Source organism: Ammodytes marinus (assembly GCF_949987685.1).
Source record: "Ammodytes marinus genome assembly, chromosome: 1".
NCBI lineage: Eukaryota > Metazoa > Chordata > Actinopteri > Uranoscopiformes > Ammodytidae > Ammodytes > Ammodytes marinus.
This window is the reverse complement of record NC_137230.1, coordinates 34,014,241-34,039,102: the sequence shown is the minus strand read 5'-3', so window position 1 is coordinate 34,039,102 and position 24,862 is coordinate 34,014,241. Positions and strand designations below refer to the sequence as shown.

The 24,862-nt window shown below is 40.6% G+C and overlaps 1 protein-coding gene across 1 annotated transcript in view; it reads left to right on the top strand.

Annotated features, from left to right (window-relative positions):
- The window catches only part of LOC307265978 (potassium/sodium hyperpolarization-activated cyclic nucleotide-gated channel 4-like), a gene marked incomplete at both ends in the record, with an annotated part of 86,151 nt that overhangs the window by 15,445 nt on the left and 45,844 nt on the right, over positions 1–24,862 (top strand). The window contains one exon of the mRNA XM_080047839.1: positions 14,407–14,830. Within this exon, the coding sequence (XP_079903965.1) occupies positions 14,407–14,830 (424 nt within the window). The remainder of the gene's footprint in view (positions 1–14,406; positions 14,831–24,862) is intronic.

Below are 24,862 nucleotides of genomic sequence, written 5' to 3'. Positions count from 1 at the left end.
GAAAAGTGGCTTTCCGTGGAACTATAGCATGATAACAGATCTTTTTTTTTTATATATATATATATATAATTTTTAGGCATTTTCTTATGCTTTATTAGACAGAGCAGAGAGACAGAGATGAAATGGGGCAGAGAGGGGAATGACATGCACGGGCCAGATTCGAACCCATGGTGCACTGCTTGTGAGGACTGAGCCTCTATGGGCGGGGACGCTCTAACCACCACACCACAAGTGCCCTCTTATGTTAATAAATTTATTAGACTATCTAAATATCTTCTTTTTTTTTATATAAATTAATATTTTTTTGTCTTTGTCTAAAATTAGTTTAAAAATTCATACTTTTTTAAAATGTAGTTAAAAATGATCAAAATGAACATTTGAGGGTTTTCTGTTACACATGTTTTTTTTTCAGTTGATCAGTCTTGTCTGATATCTTGCAGTTCTGCGCGAAATAGCTGAATATTTGACAAAAGCTTAACTGAAGGGCCATTCACTATGCAAATAGTATTTTATCATGTAGCTGTTATACGCTTTCAGCTGTGTCCCAAGGTCACCTACTGTTTGCTCATTTCATAATGTGTTGAATACAAATCAGTTTCCGTTACCTTTTAGGCTACTTAACTAAACCAACACCTGTGAACAGCAATTAACCTTCATGCTTGGATGACTGTGATTGTTTTATGTTAGATTTTGCAGAAAAAGGATACAACAGAATTCTCCCATACAACACTGTGGAGACATCGACGACTAAATGGATGTGTTAATAATTGAATTATTGTTGTTTTTTAAAGCTTAAACTATTTAAAATGTCCATGCATAGGCTCAACATCTTATACGTGGGGTCCTATGTTATTTAATCAAATCAAATTACAGTAAAAAGGCATAAAAAGAAAGTATTCCACGATACAGGATCTTAGTAATTGACATAAGACGTAGAAGGTTATTCAACTAATCAATGAAAGTGCGAGTCATACACGTATATACTGTCTATTCATATTCATTCATGTTCAAATAATGAACCCTCTAGCCATTACCTGTTCATAATTCACCTGACAATTGGCATTATTCCATTACATCACTCTCTTCAGACGAGACGTGGCAGTATAGGAGGAGTGTTGGCCTTTGACTCTGTGAAAATGAAAATGTATAGAATTGCTTGAGTGCTTTGTGAAGCAGTGGGGCTTCCACTCAGAGAGCACCGGCCGTCCACAGCGCTGAATGAAGAAACTCTGTGTGTGGCGGGAACCAGATTCACAGCAAATACTTCCCTGGATCAATGTGTTGTGGCCACACGCTGTGGGTGTCTGGGAGACTCAGACAAATGGCTGGATTATGAGACATGCTTTTGGTGTGTGTGGGTTTGTGTGTGTGTGTGTGTGTGTGTGTGTGTGTGTGTGTGTGTGTGTGTGTGTGTGTGTGTGTGTGTGTGTGTGTGTGTGTGTTTGGAGGTTGGTGTGTGTGTGTGTGTGTGGGGGGGGGGGGGTGTGTGGGTGTTTATTTTACTGAACCTTTTCTGTATGTGTCTTTATCTTTCAATGGCCATTATCTCAACATTAGTTTTTGCCAAAAAAATCTCAATTTCTAAAGCAGTTACAGTTAGGTTAAGGGTCATCTAAACGTTCCATAATCATTCGTAGCACTAAATGTGGTGATTTGGGTCACATAATCAGGAATGATATATGTGATAACCATGATGTGCAGCGCCAGTGCTGCGAACTGTATGCACAAGCTAAAATCCTGCCACGCAAATTTCACATGGACACAGCTAATGTCAAAATAGCCTAATAGAGGATGAAATAGGACATATGTACAGTATGTGAAAAATAAAGTTAAACTGACTCGGTAGGCGGCGGCAGCAGCAGCAACGTTGGCGTGTATAAATTAATTTCCCTCCCCTGACCGTGACCCTGTTTACCATGTACAATCGAGAAATTACAGAGCCAGCAAATAAACACGATAAATCCTGCCTTGTTGGTTTAACAGTCAGATAAGCCCTCTGCATTTGCTTACTCACGCAGACCAGCAGAAATCAGATAAACTGCATCTCCCTCTCCCTCTCCTCTCTAATTTGATTTGATTTCATGCTCTGGGTTCTTCTTAGTGAGGGGTTTGCTGTTAAGCTGAATTAATTTGAGCTTTATTTACCTCTTGTTTTTTATGTGGAATATGTCGCTCTAAATAACATTGTGTAAACGGAAGTGATGACCCAGATGAGAGGAAGACCAACGTGTTGCTATCCTAATGTGATCCCATTTCCTGATTGTCCCTTCAGATTTAACCCTCACCTTTATAGAGGTAAACTATTCACACATGCTTTATCTTATCATTATTTTAAACATCAACGTAGTGGGGTCATTTTGACTGTAGTTGAAAAGGCTTAAATGAATCCTATGCAGTTTTAATAGATGGAACTATTCATTGAGTTATGAATTGAAAAAAAAAAATCGAAATTTGAATAACATTTATTCCATCTTTATTTTGAGAGGGGGACACACTGAGAACAATTTCCCTATCTGCTCTAGCTGGATTGTACTTCGGATGAAAACTTCAATTCGTATGAAAGAAAAAGTATACATTTTCATTTTACACAATATGCATATTAACTGTAACTGTTTCATCAAATTATAATAGTGTGTAGGTTTTTTTTTTCTTCTTCGAGAATTACATTTGTTACATAAATAATAACACTTTTGAAGGATACAAGAAATAAGTTCACATTATGCTATTGTTATTTATTTCAGTAGTTTAATCTCAGGGTCTCGGGAGGGACCCCATCACATAAATCCATAATATATATATGTTGAATATATCAGTAAGATTAAGGTGAATACAGTCCCTATATCCACATGTCCTACAGTGTCGCACTTCTCCCAATGTTTCCGCTGTTCCATCATTTTTCTCTTCTCGCGTCCCTTCATTCCTTGTCGACCTTTGACCTCAGATCACAGATAGAAAAAGCTTTTTTTGTGGCAGCTCCATTTGCTGATTGCAGCAGCTGAAGTGATGAAGATAATGGGCCAGACAGTAGTGGTGGAGCCCAGAGCAAGGGCACGAGGTGATGGTCACCGGTGGGAATATGAAGGTGTATTTAACTCTAAGATCCTATGTATGTCCCTGGTACTTTTATAGTGGAAAACCAGATTCGTAGATTAGAGTAGAGTAGAGTAGAGTCTGCACCATGTAATGGAAAGGCACCATATCTTAGCATCTCATCTGTGTAAGAGAAAGCCCAGTTCTCGTGTGTGTGTGTGTGTGTTTGGGGGTGCATACATTTGTGTGTGTGTGTGTGTGTGTGTGTGTGTGTGTGTGTGTGTGTGTGTGTGTGTGTGTGTGTGCGTGTGTGTTTATGCGCGTGAATGTGTGTGTGTGTGTGTGTGTGTGTGTGTGTGTGTGTGTTCAGTTGGTCTGCCAGTGTTTCTGCCACACTCTTTGGCGGGCTGACAGAGGACCCCTCTGACCTTAAATACCTCCTGGGAGATAACAAGGCATCATGATAAAACACAGATGCAATTAGTGGCAGGATGAAAGTCTCCACCACACTGGACAGTGCAGATATACTGGCATGTTGGTGTACACTAATGGCCTCGGCTGGAGAGGTGTGTGTGTGTGTGTGTGTGTGTGTGTGTGTGTGTGTGTGTGTGTGTGTGTGTGTGTGTGTGTGTGTGTGTGTGTGTGTGTGTGTGTGTGTGTGTGTGTGTGTGTGTGTGTGTGTGGGTGTGTGTGTGTGTGACATGTTAGTGTACACTGATGGCTGGAGAGCTGTGTGTGTGTGTGTGTGTGTGTGTGTGTGTGTGTGTGTGTGGCCTCGGCTGGAGAGCTTTTTGTCCGCTCAGGGTCTTCTACTGTAAGTATACCCTACTGGTCCATGCCACTCACTGCTTGTATTTTATCCCATAGAGGTCATGTTTATTTGCTGACCGCAGACTATACACACCGTTTTTTTTTTTTGTTCCTCGGAGCAAATAGGTATGTTGCATTCTGGGAAGCTGTGGAAGGACTGTCCATAGTTGAGACAAGGACAGACATAGTGAGTAGCAAGTGGAGTCAGGCAGAAACATTACAAATATGGTAATACAAAATCTAGTTAAGATCACACCTGTAGGAAAAGAGAACTGGAAACACAGGCTATATATCTTCTCAGTGGCCTCCCTGATTACATCTAGTTTGCAAATTTGGTGATTTCATGATTTAGTCAGAGCTCTTACCGTAAGTGGATACTTCTGAGCTATTTAAACGTTAAAGGAACAGGACAAATATAGCATCATCTACCACTGCCTCAGGTCTTTCCACAATATCAACTGATGAGGTGAAGATGTATTTAGTTATTTATTCTATGGTAGCTCTTCTTGGTATGCCAACAGGTGCATTTCCAAGGGACACAACAATGCGTAAGGCCGTTAAGTTTGTCAGTTCTGTGCTACTGTAGAAACATTGCGGCCTGCCCCGCTCCTATGTAGATATAAAAGCCACATTCTGAGGTAATACAAAAACAACTAAACTAAAATATAAATTTTCATTTTCTACCAAGTCTGATCTGAAAAAAAAGCCCACAAATTATACACACTGTTCCTTTAAATGAAAATAACCTGGTATATTTTTTTTCACACGCAAGAGTCCGCTGTAGTCAAGTGTCTGTCTGTGATTCATGAGAGCTGTCGATCAAACTCCAGGGTGATTGCGAGCTCCGCTGGCCATTTGTCAGTGCCCGTTCTCTAAAGGGGTCACACCTCTGTCTGTCAGAAAGTCTTTTCCACTGCGGACGATTCGACATTGTCTTCAGCATTGTCTTTCTCCTGTCTGTAACAGTCCTAGACACATACTAGCTTTGGAGGTGAATTTAAAACAAAACGCCCATACCCATTATGGGTAAGGTAAGGGGTATGATACCCCTTACCTTGATGTCCTATACGTGTAATCTTATTGTCTTTTAGAAGTGTTAAGGTTGACTTCTTTCGGTTGATTTTGCTTTTCTCCCTCTCTCTCTCTCTCTGTTTCTCTACCTCTCTCTCTTCACTACTTTCTCTCTCTCTCTCTCTCAGACACACACACACACACACACACACTATCTCTCTCTCTCTCTCTCTCTCTCTCTCTCTCTCTCTCTCTCTCTCTCTCTCCCTGCTATCTGTAGGTATTTAGTAAATCCCTTCTGTGTTTCCTCATAGCCTGAAGGTTGGGGGGGGGGAGATTTTCCTCTACCTCCTGATGCAATCTTCTTAGCCTATGTTTGATAAAAAAAAATGTTTAAACGTCACCAAATATAGCCACCTGCGACTGCACACAGCCACAGTGTGTGTGTGTGTGTGTGTGTGTGTGTGTGTGTGTGTGTGTGTGTGTGTGTGTGTGTGTGTGTGTGTGTGTGTGTGTGTGTGTGTGTGTGTGTGTGTGTGTGTGTGTGTGTGTGTGTGTGTGTGTGTGTGTGTGTGTGTGCCTCTTGGCTATGTTCAGCAAAAAAAGACAGCGCCGTTATGACAGTTCATTGGAGCGGGTGACAACAAAAATAGGATTAACCCTTTGAACCCCATTCTTTTTTCTTCTTATTTTTTATCGTCTCCAAGACACTTAAATCTTGCAGTGTTTGCCAACTTGGCTTGTTTAAGAAAACCAATAGGCTGCCCCCCTTTTTTATGGGCAACACACACACACACACACACACACACACACACACACACACACACACACACACACACACACACAGGCCTTTTTTGTTGTTGTTGCGACAGATGTTGTTCTCCCGTTAAGTGTGACAGGCTTTTATCGTAGATTGCTCTCACCCTGTGGCTAAGTGTAGCTTATGTAAAATTTAAGTGATTTTTTTCTTCTCTTTTTCTTACAAGAGCGTTTCATGCTGGATTTCAATTCAATCCTCCTTATTTATTCATTCACACAACATGGCAATGGACTTAATGAGGTGGTGGCTCTTTCAGTTTTTAGAATGGGTTCAGTTCAATTGGTGCTTCAGCAATAACAAATACAGTTACACCTAATACAGCTCAACCCATTAGCTCTAAATAGGTGTTATCTGTGCTGGATCATCATTTCTATAAACACATGGTCAAATCAGCAACTTTGACAATGGATTTATTATAATTATTTGCTCAGTAAAAGTGAAATGATGAAATAAGTCCTAAATTACCACTATTGGCTTTACAAAAGATGGAAACATTTGAAATAAAATGATAGAACATTGTATTAGACCTGTGCATTAGACACTTGACATTGATGCTACTGATACATGTTACATTTTAAATGTCTTAGACCACATCACAATGCCATCTGAAAGAAAGGGGCTAGTGGTAATCAAGCCAGGGGTTGTTTAGAATAGGTCTTAGATTCTGATAGGTAGTGTAGACAGGTTGGATGTGTGAGTGGGTAAGACAGTTTCACTGGTAAGAACTGAAAGGTGAGAGAGAGAGAGAGAGAGAGAGATGGAGAGATATGTGAAGAGAGAGAGAGAGAGATATGTGGTGAGAGATAACGAGAGAGAGAGAGAGAGAGAGAGAGAGAGAGAACAGTTTTAACACTATGACAGCAAGGCAGTGATTGGTTCACAGAGGTCGTAGTGAATATGAAAAGGTGAGTCTGAAAGAGTGAAGGGCCCATTTCAGCTGATAGGGTTCAGAGTGGGAAACGAGTGGGAAAACGGTGACTGAGAGAGAGAGATTTAAAAAAAGAGTCCTAATGTGAATTGTCAGTTTTCTTGACTGAACTTTTGCAAAGCTTTATAAATAGCCCACTACGAATGTCATCACCAACTGTTAAAGGTAAAGGCAAAAAAGATTGTATTACTTTATAGTAAGCCTTTGATATTTACATGGGAGATGTGTACGCCGCCATGTTTCTACAGTAGCACACAACGGACAAACTTAAGAGACTTAATAGGGTTTGATAATGGGCGTCCTGGGGAAATGCACCTGGAAGACCAAGAAGAAGAAGTATTGTAGAATGAATAACTAAATACATCTTCACTTCATCACTTGATATTGTGGAAAGACTTGAGGCAGTGGTGCATGATGCCATATTAAGTACCTAGCTTCTTGTCCTTGAAGGCCACCGTAGCTTCTGTAAATTTTCCCAAAGGGAGGGAGGAGAGAAACATTTGAACTGTGTTAAGGCAACAGGGTATTTGTTTCGAATGATATTAAATCTAACTTGAGTCATAATTCTCTGGCAGATAATCAGTCAAAATATCTGAGCAGGACACACACACACACACACACACACACACACACACACACACACACATTATTCATAATGCTGTTTCATGTAAAAACAGATACATTTCAATCATGGAAATAGCCTAAATCATATTTCCAGTGCACAGTAAGAGTTGGCTGGTGCGCTCTTGGTAAATGTAGTCTGGGATCCCCCACTGCTCTGCTGCTGTTCCCATTCAGTCAGTATACAGGGACGCAGTGTTAAATGATGTCTGCCGCTTGTACCTGACATGACAGGTGATTGTCTCGCTATGCTATGCTATGCTATGCTATGCTATGTTATCAATCACCCGAACAGATAAACATATCAATCATAAAACAAACATATTATCCCTGTATATGCAGGACTTTATCCTGTACATACCCTCACTCCTCTCCTCAGTTTAAAGGTAGAGTCAGCCACTCTGAAGAACCCTCGTTGTCAAAATCACTTATTGTCAACATCAGTGAATATCTCCTCTCGATCCACTACCTGTGTAACTTTGTATGTGCTGGGAAAAAGAATCCAGCCTAGGCTCTGTAAACGGGTATATAAACAAATGCTAAGTAAACAAAAGGGACCCACCGTAGCTAGCAACATGCCCGTGTACAAAGCCTAGGCTGTGTAATAAAACTGGATAATTTTTTCAGTGCCCACACAGTACGTACAAGAAGCAAGATATTCACTGATTGTGACAAAAAAAAAAGGATTTTGACAACAAGCATTCTCCAGAATTGCTGACTCCGCCATTAAAATAGAAGCTTTTCCTAAAGGTTAAGTGTGTGTGTGTCTATCTCAGGCAGGTTTGTTGTGGCTCTTACAGTAGCGTTAAGGTAGTTCTCTCTGGCAGGGTGAAGAGAACTGAAGAGGCTTATCATGTAGTCAGGTGCACTTTGAGGGTGATAACATGTCCCTGCCTTCCCCTAGTCGCCCCACTATGAAGCAGAGTGGATTGTGGGAGTGTCCCCATAGACAGTCAAATGTCAGGGCTTCCTTCAGCACTACATTGTTCTCTACAGTACTCTCAGCACAATAACAAGTGAGGTGTGAGCTATATTCGGCTGCTATATTTCTATGAGTTTACAATGGCTTGAATCTGCTTTGCTGGGCCTTTGTTTCACACATACAGTACAGTTTAGAGGAATCTGGAAATGTAACCCCTTTGTGCTCTACAACAACTTATAAGGGCATACTGTGGGACTAAGAAAAAAGGAGCTGGGAGATTGGTTGTATTTTTTTTTTAAATAATAAATAAAAAAAAAAAAATTATTTGAAAAAAAACTTGGATATTGTCAGATAAAAATGCAAACTGTTTTGACATATCCTCCAAGAACAAAACGAAACATTCCATGTTCATTTTTAAAAGCTTTGATCAACTCGATACAACTTTTTTTTTGGTAGTTAAGTTACGACTTCCATGTAAATCTATGAGTTTACCCAGGAACAACAGCTGGCGTAGTAAAAACACTACCGCTTTTGTCCAAAGGGGGCGCTAGAATTAAGAAATAGACCAAAAGTTCCTTGGAGTACCTTTAATGTACTGGACTTTTCACAATGCATTTAAATAGAAGTTGTAAGAAGTTGCCGGTTTGGTATTTTTATGAATCTTTTGAATACCACAACTCTTACATCGCTGCATTTTGCTTGACATTTTATTTTCGAGACTTATGGTTAACCACCACACAGTGTGAGTCTGCGATTTAGGACACACACAGAGATATGGGATTGTTTAATGCCTTTCAAATGTCCGCCTAACACTGCCGACTCGCCCCAACTGTATTTATAGAACAATGTTCTTCTATGTCAGGGTCCCAGTGCATAATAAAACACAGTAAATGGATCCCTGCTATGTTCTGTTGGCCCGACCTCCATTAAGAGACGCCACCGCAAGAGTGAAATGGAGAAATCATGAGCACATGCATGCACACCTAGACACACACACACACATACACATACACACACACACACACACACAGTGACACGCACAATCACATGCATGTCAAACTACGGCCTTGATGTACACTTTATAAGGCACAAGAATTCCTTGACAGCCCTTTGAAATTCTGCTTACTAAGCTTCATGTCTTTTACCCTTAGTGGGTCAATCACAGTGCATGTTTTCTCTTAGCTCTCTCAAACTCTATCTGTCTAATGGTCATGTGATGTCTTCTACTAGCAGAATGATCTATTTGCAGAAAGAAAACAAGTTATGGTAGTAGAAAGAACCATCATCTGAGTTTGTTTATCTCCTTGTATTGGAACACGTATTTTTATCTCCCTTCATATTTGGAAAGATGAATGAAAATGTGCTTTTCAGAAAATTGTTGTTATTTGTAATAGAAAGCTGCGGAAATACAAAAACACTGCTACTGTTCTTACAAAGTACATCATGTGATTGTGTCATCACTAGCTGTTGGACCCTTGTCTAGTGTTGTGTAGCTTCTACAAAGGCACAAGCTAGTGTCTGGCATTTGTAATATTAAAGTGAACATGGGAATGCGAAAGAACAAATGTCATTACCTATGTTTGCGTCTCATCCTTTGAAGTTTGTCTTGTCCTCTTGGGCTTTCAAACACAGTGGTGGCGACAGGGTCTGTCTAAATATAACTTCACTTGACAACAAGCCGGAACCGTAGATAGAACCTTTTACTTTGAAGAATTCCAATTACTGTCAGTGTATTCTGTGTGTGTGTGTGTGTGTGTGTGTGTGTGTGTGTGTGTGTGTGTGTGTGTGTGTGTGTGTTTGTGTGTGTTTGTCTGCGTGTGCAATGGACATGAACCTGAGATGTGTGTGTGTGTGTTTCTTGCATATTTATGTATGCATGTCTAAGCGTGACACACACTCTCGTAAAGGGTTAATCCGAGTACATTACAACTCAAGCGTCGGCTACATAGCAGTGTGTATAGCCCTGCAGTGTTTTATGGTAATTTTTTTTATTTAAAGTGATGTGGTGGAGTACAGTAAACACATATGTACTGTATGTGTTAGAAGCAATGAGACCGCTTGACTCAAAAGGCAAATATGACAGTTACATGGAGAATACAGTTTTCTGCTCATCATTAAAGCCCCTTGGTTTGCCTTTACTGAAGAGATTTTGGATGCAGCCTTTTTTAAATTTCATAAATTTAAAAATACTATGCACCCATGTCTTATACATGCATTTGTGTCATGTTTGTTAAGAAAAAAATATATCATAAATCAAACAATTAACAACATATGAACAGATCAATAACCTTCAGAATAGTGCTATGATTATATACATTTTAGTTAATGTAAGTGCCTTAGAAATTGAGATTTTTGGTTCAGAGTGTTGAAAAAACAAATGTTGAGATCATAGCCGTTAAATGTGGTTGTATAGGAGATATAAACAGTATTCAAATAAACACCTAAATGTACATTTTAGACCTTGATTTATGATAGTATGAAGACATATTATGGAAGCAAAATAGACACAACGCTTGACAAAATGCTTTGCCTTATCTGCCATGTCTCGCTTTAAGTGATAGCTTATTTAATAGCTAAATCAGTGATTGCAGTATAGCATCAATGGGGATATCAGCTCAGATGCTAAGAGCTACTTTTAAGTCCAAGCTTTTCGTAGCGCTGCCTTCATCACAGGCATTTCCCAAAGGACTCAGAAAACAGAAGGTCATTTCAGATCAAAGTAATATCAGAGAAGTGATTTACCACACATCATCCAACAAAGAGAACAACACAGCCAAGCTAAGACACAAGACTGCACAAGACTCAACATCTCATGAGGATTAAAAACACACACACACACACACACACACACACACACACACACACACACACACACACACACACACACACACACCTTGAAAAACACCTGGTATCTTCCAGATTATTTTTCATCTGTTTGACTTTGGGTCCGCGAGGCAAGACACTGCACCAAACTGGTCATAAAAAAACAGGAACGCTCATTGGGGACACACACGCACACACACACACACACGCACGCACGCACGCACACACACGCACACACACACACACACACACACACACACACACACACACAGGAACAGGGCCAGTAAACTTGATTTGGAAGAACATTTTTTTTTCTTTTTTGGGTTCAGGCAGTGGGATCTTGTCAGAGTGCAGCAGTTCATTTTAAAGCCCTTGAGTTATTTACTTCAACGCGCTGTGAATCAACCGTTAAATCTATAGACATCTGATGCAACAAGGAAGTGAAGGAGCAATAAGTACTTGCTGCAGTCTAGCTAGCTCGCAATAAAAATGAATCTTTCTCCCCTAGTTGTGTAGTGTCCTTTGTAACTTATTTGTTATGGCCTTGCTTTTGAAATTGTTTTTGGTGCAGAAACAGATCTTTGTGTCCGTGATAAAGAGGATTGTGTGTGTGTGTGTGTGTGTGTGTGTGTGTGTGTGTGTGTGTGTGTGTGTGTGTGTGTGTGTGTGTGTGTGTGTGTGTGTGTGTGTGTGTGTGTGTGTGTGTGTGTGTGTGTGTGTGTGTGTGTGTGTGTGTGTGTGTGTGTGTGTGTGTGTGTGTGTGTGTGTGTGTGTGTGTGTGTGTGTGTGTGTGTGTGTGTGAGAGAGAGAGAGAGATCGTATAAATCACCCAAGCTCGCCGGGGCCAGTGCACAATGGATAACTCTCTCATGGTGCAAGTCTATAGAGAATTGCAGATACATCACATTTAACACAAAAGGGCCAATCTAGATTCAATTACTGAGGCCAGCGGAGGCGTAATTTATAACCAAAACTCTAAAGGCTTGAAAGATGGACGAGGTCACACACACACACACACACACACACACACACACACACACACACACACACACAGAATACAGTTTGTAATTAACGTTTAGCCCTCATTGACCTTTGAGTTGTGATTTACAGCCATACCACAAATATGTGTCATGTCAAGTTGGCCTCTGTGGGGAGGTTACATACAGTATACAGCTTATAACGCTATTGTTACTCCCTGTATAAGTGTATAAGCTTTATCCCATTAAACATACACAAGACCCAAAGATACCTCAGATGGGCTTTTGAAACACTTACTGAACAACATACATAACAGAATGTTAAGTGTTTAAATTGATTGAAAAAATGCATATACTTGCTGCAGTGTGTGTGTGTGTGTGTGTGTGTGTGTGTGTGTGTGTGTGTGTGTGTGTGTGTGTGTGTGTGTGTGTGTGTGTGTGTGTGTGTGTGTGTGTGTGTGTGTGGGTTGTTGAACTTGTGGTTTACCCCAATTAAATGTAGCACTCGTTTGAAAATATGAGACACAATGAATTATTTATGAATCCCCATCAAGGAAAATGTAAAGTAATATAAAGGCTTCAGTTCAGTGCAGAGTGTAGAATGTATTGGTATTTTTCAGAACAGACTCGGGTAGAAATGGTATGTTTTAATTAGTCAATCGTTTGAACATTAAAGTATTGTTATAACCTTAACCATTTACGTAGCAGTGGGACATACCGCCATGTTTCTACAGTAGCACAGAACGGACAAACTGAATGGCCTAACATATTTTTATATAGTCAGTGTCCTTGTAAAATGTACCTGTTGAAATATGAAGATAGAGTATAGAATAAATAACTAAATACATCTTCACCTCATCACTTGATATTGTAGAAAGACTTGAGACGTGTGGATGAAAGCCTTGAACAATGACAACTGTCTGTGTCTCTTTGAAATTGTGTTTGTGCTGTTTTTTTATACTGCACACTGGCACACAGGAAGTACACATGGAAGGAGTCTTTCAAGCACACTGCAGAATAATGGTACACTCCATCTGAGCAGGATGTCACAACAGTTATTCACAGCATTTGACCATGCTCTGATTTTTTCTATTCTCTCTTCCACAATCTCATCTCATACCATGTCTATCCTACCAGGTTTTACTGGGACTTAAATGAAAAGTAATCTTGTAAAATGTATATAAGGCGATAAGCTAAAACAAATACAGTTGAAATAGGAATAGGTACAATATTGCCCAACAGTAATACCGTGTACCAGCTGGGTTATACTTTGGGGAAGGTTTAAATTGACTTCTACAGTATATACTGTAGATGGTAAATGGATATGTACTTATATGCTTTTCTAGTTGTACTTGACCACTCAAAGCGCTTTACACTTCTGTAGTATTCCACCCAATTCACACACAAACTCGGACACTCGTGGCAAAGGCTGCAGCCCATCGACTTTTTGATTGAACTACATTGTTTGCCTCTCAGTAACCCATTCACACACTCATACACCAATTGGCAGCAGCTATTTGGAGCAACTTGGGGTTCTGTGTCTTGCTCAAGAACACTTCAACATGTGGCAGGGGGGCGGGGATCCAACCACCAACCATACCTGTCCACAGTTGTGAAACATGCTATACCACCCAACCTTAATACCATCTCTGCATTTAACCTTGTAAAATGTATTAGGAGAGTCACCACAGTAAAAATATGCTACAGTCAAAGTAGAAATGGGTATATGTACTGTAGAATAAATAACTTAATACATCACCTCATCACTTGATATGTGGAAAGACTCGAGGCACCTTTAGATAGCTTCGTTTCCTTGAAGGCCACCGTAGATAATGTTAAGTCTCCAAATGGGAGGGAACAAGGTTTTACTGGGACATTAGTTCCATTTTATCTTGTAAAAATTGATTGTTAGGAGAGTAACCACAGTAAAACATATTCTACAATTGAAGTAGAAATGGGTATAAGCCAACAGTAATATGGTGTAATTTCCAGGGTACAATTTGGGGAAGGTTCAAACTTCAAAGGTATCAAAAAAATGTATTCAATCAATCAATCAATCACTCTGACTTTATTGTCATTGCACACGTCACAAGTACAGATCAACAGACGAAATGAGCAGTTACATCCCGTCCAAGAAACATAAAAAGACAGTGACCAATAATATAAAGAGTTCGGTTTGGTGCAGTGTGTAGAATGTTTTGGTATTTTTCCAGAACAAATAGAACCGGTAGAAATGGTTTTAAAAGTTTTAATCAAATATTTAAAAAAACTTCCATGTATTTCCCTTTCCCGCCAGGTTTTACTAGGAGAGTAACTAAAAATATGCTACAGTATATAAGCCGACAGTAATCTGTAAATACCAGGGTTAGAATTTGGGGATGGTTCAAATTCCAAGGGTATCAAAAAAATGTATACAACAACTCAACCTAAAACACAACCTTCCATGTATTTCCCCTCCCGCCAGGTTTTACTGGGACCTGACCATGCTGCTGCTGATGGTGGGTAACCTGATCATCATCCCTGTGGGCATCACGTTCTTCAAGGACGAGCACACGCCGCCGTGGATCGTCTTTAACGTCGTCTCGGACACTTTCTTCCTCATGGACCTGGTGCTCAACTTCAGGACGGGCATCGTGAAGGAGGACAACACCGAGATCATACTAGATCCGCAGCAGATCAAAATCAAGTACCTACGCAGCTGGTTCGTGGTGGATTTCATCTCTTCCATACCCGTGGACTATATATTCCTCATAGTGGAGACGAGAATCGATTCTGATTTCTACAAGACGGCGAGGGCCTTGAGGATTGTGCGATTCACGAAGATTTTGAGCTTGCTGCGACTGCTGCGACTTTCCAGACTCATTCGCTACATTCACCAGTGGGAAGAGGTAAGGACAATGCTCCCTAATGTGTTTACTGTATGTGTAAGTGTATGTTGTGTATGTTCTTTTATACCTTCAATAGCCCTAATATGACGTTGCACTTTCCGTGGTAGAGAAAGGCAAATTTAAAATTGTTACATGTATTTTTTTTTTGTGTGCTGAACGCTGTACATTTATCTGTGTTATCAGTGCTATTTACACTTGTCCTCGGTAAACACACTTACACACACACACACACACACACACACACACACACACACACACACACACACACACACACACACACACAGAAAAAGAAAGAGATGCAGAAGACACTGTGAGAGAGAGAGAAAAAAACAAGAAAATCACAATGATTGAAAATGATACAAACAAACAATTTGATGTAGCAATTCAAACACACCAGGGCTTTTTCCACTTCCTAAATCCAATTATATTCCAAATGGTTTTTCCCACGCTGGGGAGTCGACTGTGTGAGTGTGTGTGTGTTTGCATAGTGTGGTGCCTTCCCCCCTTTCCCCTGAGAAGCAAATATGGACGGATGCTACTTCTGATTACATGCAGCCTTGAAACCTGGTGAAGAGGCTCTTTTGCTTGTACCCCAGTCACCAATAAGTTGATGAAGCCAGTTTGCTGATTAGCATTTTCACTGTGCGTGTGCGTGTGTGTGTGTGTGTGTGTGTGTGTGTGTGTGTGTGTGTGTGTGTGTGTGTGTGTGTGTGTGTGTGTGTGTGTGTGTGTGTGTGTGTGTGTGTGTGTGTGTGTGTGTGTGTGTGTGTGTGTGTGTGTGTGTGTGTGTGTGTGTGTGTGTGTGTGTGTGTGTGTGTGCGTGCGTGCGTGTGTGTGTGTGTGTGTGTGTGTGCCTCATACAGCTAGCAGTGGGATGACATAGCCCACAGAGCCATCACCGCAGTGCATGCCATGATTATAATTGCATCAATAATTAGAAAAGTTCCCGTTCCCATGTCTCTCCCTGTATGGATGTTGTTGTAGTTGTTGTTTAGTCTCGGAGGTAAATGGTGCAAAGTGAAAATTCAGAGTCTCCATCGTATGCAATAGCTACTTTGATTGGTCAGTCACAAACAGACACTGGGTAAATTCATAAATGCTAAATGTCAAGTACTTATTGGAGGCTCAGTGCTTTATAATAAACTGCTGTTGACCATTTCACCTTTTTGAAATATATTTATTTAAAACTAGAACAGTGCAACATACAGACTAGTTTTCATATTACAGTGACCATGTTTTTAGATGTTTTGTAAATGAATTGAGGTTGGCCGACCCCATATGACACATGGTATTGTCCTATCATCCCTACAAATAGCCAAAGCCGCCTGCATGCTTGTGTTTCTGTGAGGTGATGGTGAGGCTAGGGGGGAGAGGCTTTGGTTCAGGGTTTAGTGTTTCCGTGAAGAGCACTTTCAATCAGTGTTCCCTGTCGTAATACAGATGTTACATTGCTATTGTTGTAGTTCACGCTGTTGGTAATAATCGGGGATTAAAACACAAATTCTTCATTGCTCATCAGTTTGTGTAGCTCCCAGGCCTTCAAGCTTTGTAACAGTGGATATCTAACTGGTCCCAAAAGTGTTGAATTTGGCCAGAAAATGTTCAGACGATCAATAAATAACTTTTTAAATTGTACTTCTAGTGCGTATACCATTAAGGCTCAGTCCGTTTCGACTACGGCCCACTTTTCTAGCCTGGTCCTACCAGACCATCGTACTTCATTTCATTTGACCAGAAGGTCTGGAATCGCTCAATTGACAAACGTTAACTCACTTGAAGGCTATTGGATCTGCCCATTGCCACTCTGGATCTGCCAACCAATCGCATAACGTTTGGTCGTGACGTATGTCATGCGCCGGCTTCTGAGACACTCCTTCTGTTCGCTGATTGGACCGGCAGTGATCTGGCTGGAGAAAACCCACTAATATACCGCAGACCCAGACTGACTACTGGAGGGAAATTAAAATTGAGCGGAAGTAGGTAGGCGGTCTCTCCCCATTTCCACTATGCACTGATCTATCAAATAAAGTAAAAACATTTTCCTTTCTTTTAAATATGAAAGCGCCCTTAGACTATAGAAAATGCACAGTTATCAAGCTCATTACATGGTCATTTTCTGTTAGCGTGGGCTTTTGCAATAATTTCACTTTTAAATACTAACAACACATTAATTATCCTGTTTGTACACTGTTGGTGCAAAGCAGCCCCACTCACTTAGCCTATAGCTGGTGGGTGTGTTCACCTGGATGCCAGATTGACATTACATGGACAATTGGAAAGGTTGAATAGCCAGCTGATTGCCAATCAAACCAAGACACCAAGACATTCCCCAGACCTGAAAAAAAACTTCCTGGTATTCAAGTATTGAGCACTATTGGCCCTCTGTGTGGAACAGTGTGTGTGTGCGTGGTGACATTAATCATGCCGAGAGTGACTGTGATGCCTTTTACAAAGAGACCAAAAGTTCAGATGACTCACTGTACTGGGGGAGTTTCCCTTTTGACGCCCCCTGCTCCTGACTGTGTGCCTGTGTGCTGCTGTGTGGCTGAGTGTTGGCTATTTTGCTTCCATAACTTTTCTTCTTTCATACTAGTAGCTATACATAAAGTCCAATATGTACATTTAGGTGTTTATTTTTACATACCCTTGGCTATATATTCTGAACCAAACATCTCAACTTCTAAAGCACTAACTCAAAATCTTTTCCTTAAAAGCCTTGGACTCTTGGACAGACGAAATGTAGATTTTAACTCTGGCTTTCCCAACATCTAGTTACTGTATTTATTTTTTAAAGAGGTGTAAAAGAGGTGGCATTATTTCTTAGATATTGCCACATTTGCATAGACTATTTAATTGAACATTTCTGAAAAAATTCTAAGTAAAACAAATTGTACGTCATAAAATGGCAAAGTGTCATAATAATATCTACACATATTTTTTTTTACGGTTTTCACATGCAGTGGCTCGCCTTAAAAGTAATGAAGAAAGAAAAAGCAGTATCTCCTTTTGAACCATAGTGCCGGAAATTCACTGTCACATTACACTCACAGAGCCACCTGCCATTTACATGTTTTGTGTGTGTGTGTGTGTGTGTGTGTGTGTGTGTGTGTGTGTGTGTGTGTGTGTGTGTGTGTGTGTGTGTGTGTGTGGTTTGCTGATGACTGCTAGCATTGGCAGACAGAGTGAAAGGCCAGCTTTGCCTGCGCGCCAGATGCAACCTCACAGAAATGTCAGCCGTCACTGCAGAATAACTTGTGACAGAGATCTCCCCACCTGACTGACTCTTTGACTTTTCCCTATCGACAGCGACACTTCACATGAGTGTGTATCTCATCGCCATTTGAGTATTCGCACTCACCTTACCTTAGTCTTTTCACCTGCTTATTGAATTATGGAAAGTAATTTCTGAAAGTAGTTTTCTGGTCGACTTTTAAGTATATATTTTTTACATTAAAGCTCCTATGAGGAACTTTTACATGTTTAAATTTTTTTAAATTTTTCATCATATGTTCATAAATGACCTGAAACAGCAAATTAGACCATCAGAAAAAAAAATTATTTACTGTAGTTATCATTAATGCCTTTTACTCAAGTCTGAAACCTTGCCAAGTCAGACCAAAACGATTTACGGCAGGCAAAACCGGAACATCCTGTGTTTCCGAACGGTATTAAATCATAGTTAAATGTGTTTCACCATCGTCAAAAAAACGGCAGCACACGCTCGCAAACATCTATAAAACCACTTCTTCTATGGTTAAAGGAGTGCGCTAAAATCAACAATAACTGAAAGTTCCTCATAGCTTCTTGTAAATCATACAACTCATTTATTATATGTTTTTCCATTTTCCATTGAAAAATACACTAGAAAATGTAACAACTGTGAACTGTTTTTGACGCAGTATCCTTACGATCCCTGACACAGTGCAGGTTTTAGATCCAATAACATGACAATATAACATTCAGTTCTCGCTTGCCACTCTAAATATGGCATTTATCTGACACGGCAGGAGCTGCATATGCCCAGGATGTACCATATGTCCTCCAAAAAATGCAAAGCCGATATACATTTTCCTTCACGTTACACAAGTGTCTGCATTGAGCTATACATAGTCCTGCACAAATTCATCTTTTTTTTTTGTTTGTTTTTGTTTAGTACGAAGTCACACAGAGGACACATCTTCCTGAAAGTCTCAATACAGCTCAGTATTCCGCACCGCACGGCTTAAGCCCTCACAGAGAAATACAGTTGGGAACACAATGTAAAATTTGAATATTTTTTTCATGTCTTTATTTGCTGCAGTGGAGTGAAGCGTTCTAGGAGTTAGGGACAAAACAAAAGGAATATAACTATAAGTGGAAAATCATGCAATAAAAAGTTAAGGCAGAACAGAGCTGAAAATGTATCACCATCAAATATTTCAAATATGGTTATGAAGTTCTCAATAATAGATTCATAAAACTGTTTGCATGCTTACCATAGAGACTAGAATATAGTAGTATTTATTTTCAATACTTTATTTATGGATTTTTCTTCACACACAACAACATAAAGACACTGTTGAAAAATGAAAAACCAAAAAAAAGATAAAAGTATTTATTGTCATTGTACATGTACAACACAATTGGATGCAGTGCTATCAACAAAGTGCAAAACAAGGTAATTAAGTATGAAACATATAACCACTGTAAAAACATATGAAACATTATATAGAGACAGAATTAGATTAGTCCTTACCATGGAGCCCCTGGGGATAAATCTTTTTTTAAAAAGGGCACAACGCTGAGCTGCGTTTCATTCTCACTTAAAACAATTGCAATCATCTGGCCTGTACTTCCACAGCAGTAGGCTTGTCCCACACGTCATTAATCTGTTTCATAATCCCTCAGGTGCAGTCAGCCATCTCCTGCACGTAGTATTGTTCTCGCTCATTGCTTCAATGTTTCATAAGTGAAATAAGACATGTCTGAGCTAATGTAAGGTGTGGATCAGTGTGTTAACATGTAGAGCAAGTGAACATTTGAGTTTTGCCAGTTCTCCCCATAAACAGTACATGAGCGGGTTGACCTTTGTAAAAAAAAAAAAAAAAAAAAAAGTGTTATAGGTCAGACATTTTGGAGAATGCTTGGTGCCAGAATCACTTTTTGTCTACATCAGCGAATATCTCCTCACGATCCGCTACCTGCCCGTATTGTGTGTGCGCTTGAAAAATACCCAGTTTCAATACACAGCCTAGGCTCTGTAAGCGGGCATGTTGCTGTACCTTTGGTGGACCCTTTTGTGTACATACCAGTTTACAGAGTTTTAACACCAGCTTTTATTTTCAGCATGCACACAGTACAGACAAGTAGCGTATACCGTGAGGAGCTATTCACTGATTTTGACAAAAGTGAGTCTGACAACAAGCGTTCTCCAGAATCGCTGACTCCACTAATGCTCTGCAATCAATATACCACTCATTACTATATGCAGTGTGTATGTACCTATATATCAGCTGGGTTGTCATGCCTGTAAGTGCACACATGCTCTTGCAGGCTTTGTTGACATGGACTATAATTGCATGTCCTTAGGAGAACACACAGCCTGTGCTACGGGCCTGAAGCTCAGACACTGTCGACACTGAACCGTAAATTGTCCTTGAGTGTGAAGCTTGACCCCCAAACTGCTCCTGTGGGGTTTCCCGCAGGAGAACACAGGGGATTGTGGGTCATAGCGCTGAGGTGTGGGTTTAGCATTAAACATACTGTAGCTGAAGGATATACTGTATATTTATAAAGATAGTATATCAAATGTACATTTGCCAATGTGCTTGATGAGTACTTTTACTTTTGGTACATTAAGTATAACGTGATGCTAATGATTTTGTACTTTTATCCAAGTAAAATTTGGAGTATTTCTAAACTGTATCATTGATGCTTTTTCGAATAAAAGATGAGTACTCATTCCACCATAAAATTGCATAACATATCCCCAGTATTAAATTACTTGAATTGATTTGCTTGGAACCACCTTTTGATAGTAATACATCGATTTTAAATGTTAACAAAAACAAATAATGGTAACAATTGAATCACTCTAACGTTTGGGATGTAACATGTGCACTGCTCTAACAGCAAACATGTTTATTCATATGAACTAATTGAGCCAGTGTGTCTTCACAACTGAATGACGTCCTCACAAGAGAGGGAGTACAAAATAACAAAATTATCCTAGGACATTTTGGCAAGCAAATTAAATTCTGAAACTGTGATCATATCATCTTCACCTCAATAATCCATAAGTATCCTTTTACATAACTAAACCAATGCCCCCATCCCACACCCGCACATCTCTTTCCTATGTCCTATTGTATCACATCTGTCATAACTTAGCTCTTATTGCTTCAATCTCCTCTGCAAACACTCCAGATTGAAGTTGTTTTTTATTTTTTTAACAACCGCCATGTTGGCAGAAGATTGTTTACAAACCAGGGGGTTCTGATGGCGGTGGCTATATGCCAGTGATAACACTGTCACGCATAATGACGTTCAGCATGGTGTGCAGATATCCATCACACGCACACACACACACTCACACACACACACACACACACACACACACACACACACACACACACACACACACACACACACATACACACACGCAGGGAGCAGACTGCAGTTATGGCGTCTCCCCCTTATGTCAGCTTCCTCTTGTCACTTTTCATCTGGATAGAAATGCGACTGCGTGGGGATATTGTCCTCGTTGCAGTTGTCTCCTGTTGACGAGCCAGTGACTTGGATGAGATTAGTCATCCTGTTAAATCAGATTCAAGGCAGTGCACTAATGACTGTAGGCTCTGAGGGGCCTCCTCTCATCTGACTGATGCCTATTGCCTACAGCGCTACTGTCTCCACTGCACAACCCAGCACACGTTGCTTTGAGACGGCATGGATGAATGGAAGAGGCAAGGACTTAGGTCTATACCGAAAGAGTGGATGGGATAGCCTACTTTGTGTTATGGTGTGCAGGTAAATAACTTAAAGGTGGAGTCAGCGATTCTGGAAAAAGTTGTTGTCAAAATCACGTGTGTTAGAATATCTCCTCACGATTACGCTACCTGTCCGTACTGTATCTGCGCTGTAATAAAGCAAATACAAACCTGGTGTTAATACACAGCCTACGGACTTCCGGTATGAGAGTGACAGGGAGTAGACGCACTTAGTGTGAGCTACGGTAAACTACCTTTTTATAACATTCCGCACTCATACTTTTACACCAAAACGGCTTACATTTTTTCCGTTTTTGTCTAACACTCCTTTAGAGAAGTACAGTCGTTTCTCTAAATGGCTTCTAAGAGTAAAAAGCCGACTCCGAGCAAAAAAGAGGATGCTGATGCTAACGTTAGCTTGTGGGCTATAAGCAGCACCGAAAGGCTCTGACCGCTGAGTTTAAAAAATCCTTTGGTCAGCTCGACTCAAAGTTAGACCAGATTACACTGACAGTGGAGGACCATGGTCAACGTGTCTCGTCCCTGGAGCTTTCTGCTGAGGACCTGAGTCAGCGTGTCAGCGACCTCGAGACCATTTGTTCCACTCTGCGTGGTGACAACACGAAGCTTATAGCTAAAGTGGCAGACTTGGAGGGCCGAAGCCGGCGACAAAACATATGCATTCTCGGTTTGCCTGAATCCACTGAAATTGGGCGCCCAACTGATTTTTTTTCTGATTTGCTGCGGGAGCGAGATGCTGCCAAATCCCCCAGAAGTCGACAGAGCCCATCGCTCCCTCAAAGCTAAACCGGCATCCGGCCAGAGACCGCGACCAGTCATTCTGCGCCTGCATCGATACCAGACGAAGGATCTACTCATCAGAGAGGCACGACAGAGAGGTCAGATTAAGCAGCAAAATGAACTTAGAAGTCTAATAATAATAATTGATTGGATTTATATAGCGCTTTTCAAGGTACTCAAAGCGCTTTACAGGGTTCCAGGTTCAATTCGTTCACACACAGTCATACCGGTGGTGGTAAACTACGATAGTAGCCACAGTTGCCCTGGGGCAGACTGACAGAAGCGTGGCTGCCATTCCGCGCCATCGGCCCCTCCGACCACCACCTCAAACATACAGCAATCATACACATTCACACGAGGCAAGGTGGGTGAAGTGTCTTGCCCAGGGACACAACGACCATGACACAAGTGGCCGGGCGGGGATCGAACCGCCAACCCTAGGACCGTTGGCCAACCCGCTTAACCACCTGAGCCACAGCCACATTCTGTCTGCCAATTTAAAGAAAGATGCCACCAAACTGATTGGAAGATCCTTCATCATGCAGCAAGGTAATGACCCTAAAAAACTGCAAAAACAACAAAGGAGTTCATCAGGGGCAAGAAATGGAAAGTCAATCTCCAGACTTAAACGCTATAGAGCATGCATTTTACCTGCTAAAGAGGAGAGTGAAGAGAGTAACCCCCCAAAACAAACATCATCTGAATGAGGCTGCGGTAAAGGCCTGGAAAAGCATCACAAAAGAAGAATGCAAAAGTTTTGTTATGTCAATGGGTCACAGGCTTTATGCAGTTATTGCAAGCGAAGGATTTGCAACAAAATATTAAGTCTTATTCACTTTAATTTACTTTAAGTCTATCTGTTCCAATACTTTTGCTCACCTAAAAATGTGGTGTTCCTTTACAAAAAATGCAATCTTCTCAGTTGTGTATCGGATCCAGATGTAAATACCTGGAAATGAAAGCTTACATGTTGATCTATTGTCTCATATTCAGATTTTGGTGTCAAACCCAAATGTTTCCAGTCTACAGCAAAAATAAAGGAATTGGCCTCACTGTTCCAATACTTATGGAGGGGACTGTATGTAAAACAAAGTGGCTCAGACCAAACCACCATAGCAACAATGCTATTTATATGGGTAAGCTACCGATGGTCGTATACTTTGTCTTTGAGTATTTGGCTTCAACATTTGCTATAATAGGCGTACTTCTAAAACCAACTGCTACCTGTATTTTCATAGCGATGAATCATAGTCTCAGTCAATGGCATTGCTGCTAGCTACAGTGTGTTAGTACAAGACCCTTTGTTTACATACTCGTTTACAGAGCCTAGGCCTTGTGTTTACACCAGATTTTTCAGCCCACAATCGGAATACACAGGTAGCAGATCCTGATGAAGTTACTGATTTTGACAACAATTCATTTTGACAACAGTCATTCCCCAGTTCGCTAACTCCACCTTTAAAGTAAGAGGAGCTTTGCCACACCACCTGTGTTTAGGTTGCAGGACGTTTATCTTTATTAATATTGGCATCTCGGATTGTTAAGATTTATGGCTCTGCTTAGCAACTGTGTGTGTGTGTGTGTGTGTGTGTGTGTGTGTGTGTGTGTGTGTGTGTGTGTGTGTGTGTGTGTGTGTGTGTGTGTGTGTGTGTGTGTGTGTGTGTGTGTGTGTGTGTGTGTGTGTGTGTGTGTGTGTGTGTGTGTGTGTGTGTGTGTGTGTGTGTGTGTGTGTGTGCTGCAGTCAGGGTGAAACTAAATAATCTGTCAGTGAAATGCTCAGGTGCTGTGATAAAAGTTATCCATGTGTGTCTGCCCTGTGGGTCCACAGCGCTTTCATTTCCACCCGGTTCATCTATACAAAAATATTTAAATGCGGCTAAATCGCCTAATCAGCCCCCCCCAACCCGCTGACCCGTTATACCTTGGCCAAGGACTGGTCTTTCAGAGATAAGAAAAAGCCGGGAGAATAGCTTTAATAGGCTATTATTGAGTACACAATGAGGCTTGCAAAATACACTGACAGGTCTTCAAACATTCTGAATGGGAATGCTTTGTTTGATATCAATAATGCCCACCGTGGATTTGCTTGAAAAAAAAAAAAGATTTCACAGTTATTTGAGATGCTATTTTTGCACGTTACAAAAGTGAATGATTTCTTTGTTGTATTACTTTTATCTTGGTTTCTTTATTCATTTTTCTTTTGTGGTGCGTAGATTTATAGGATAGGCATACACATGCTTATGCTACAGCCTATAAGCCTTTC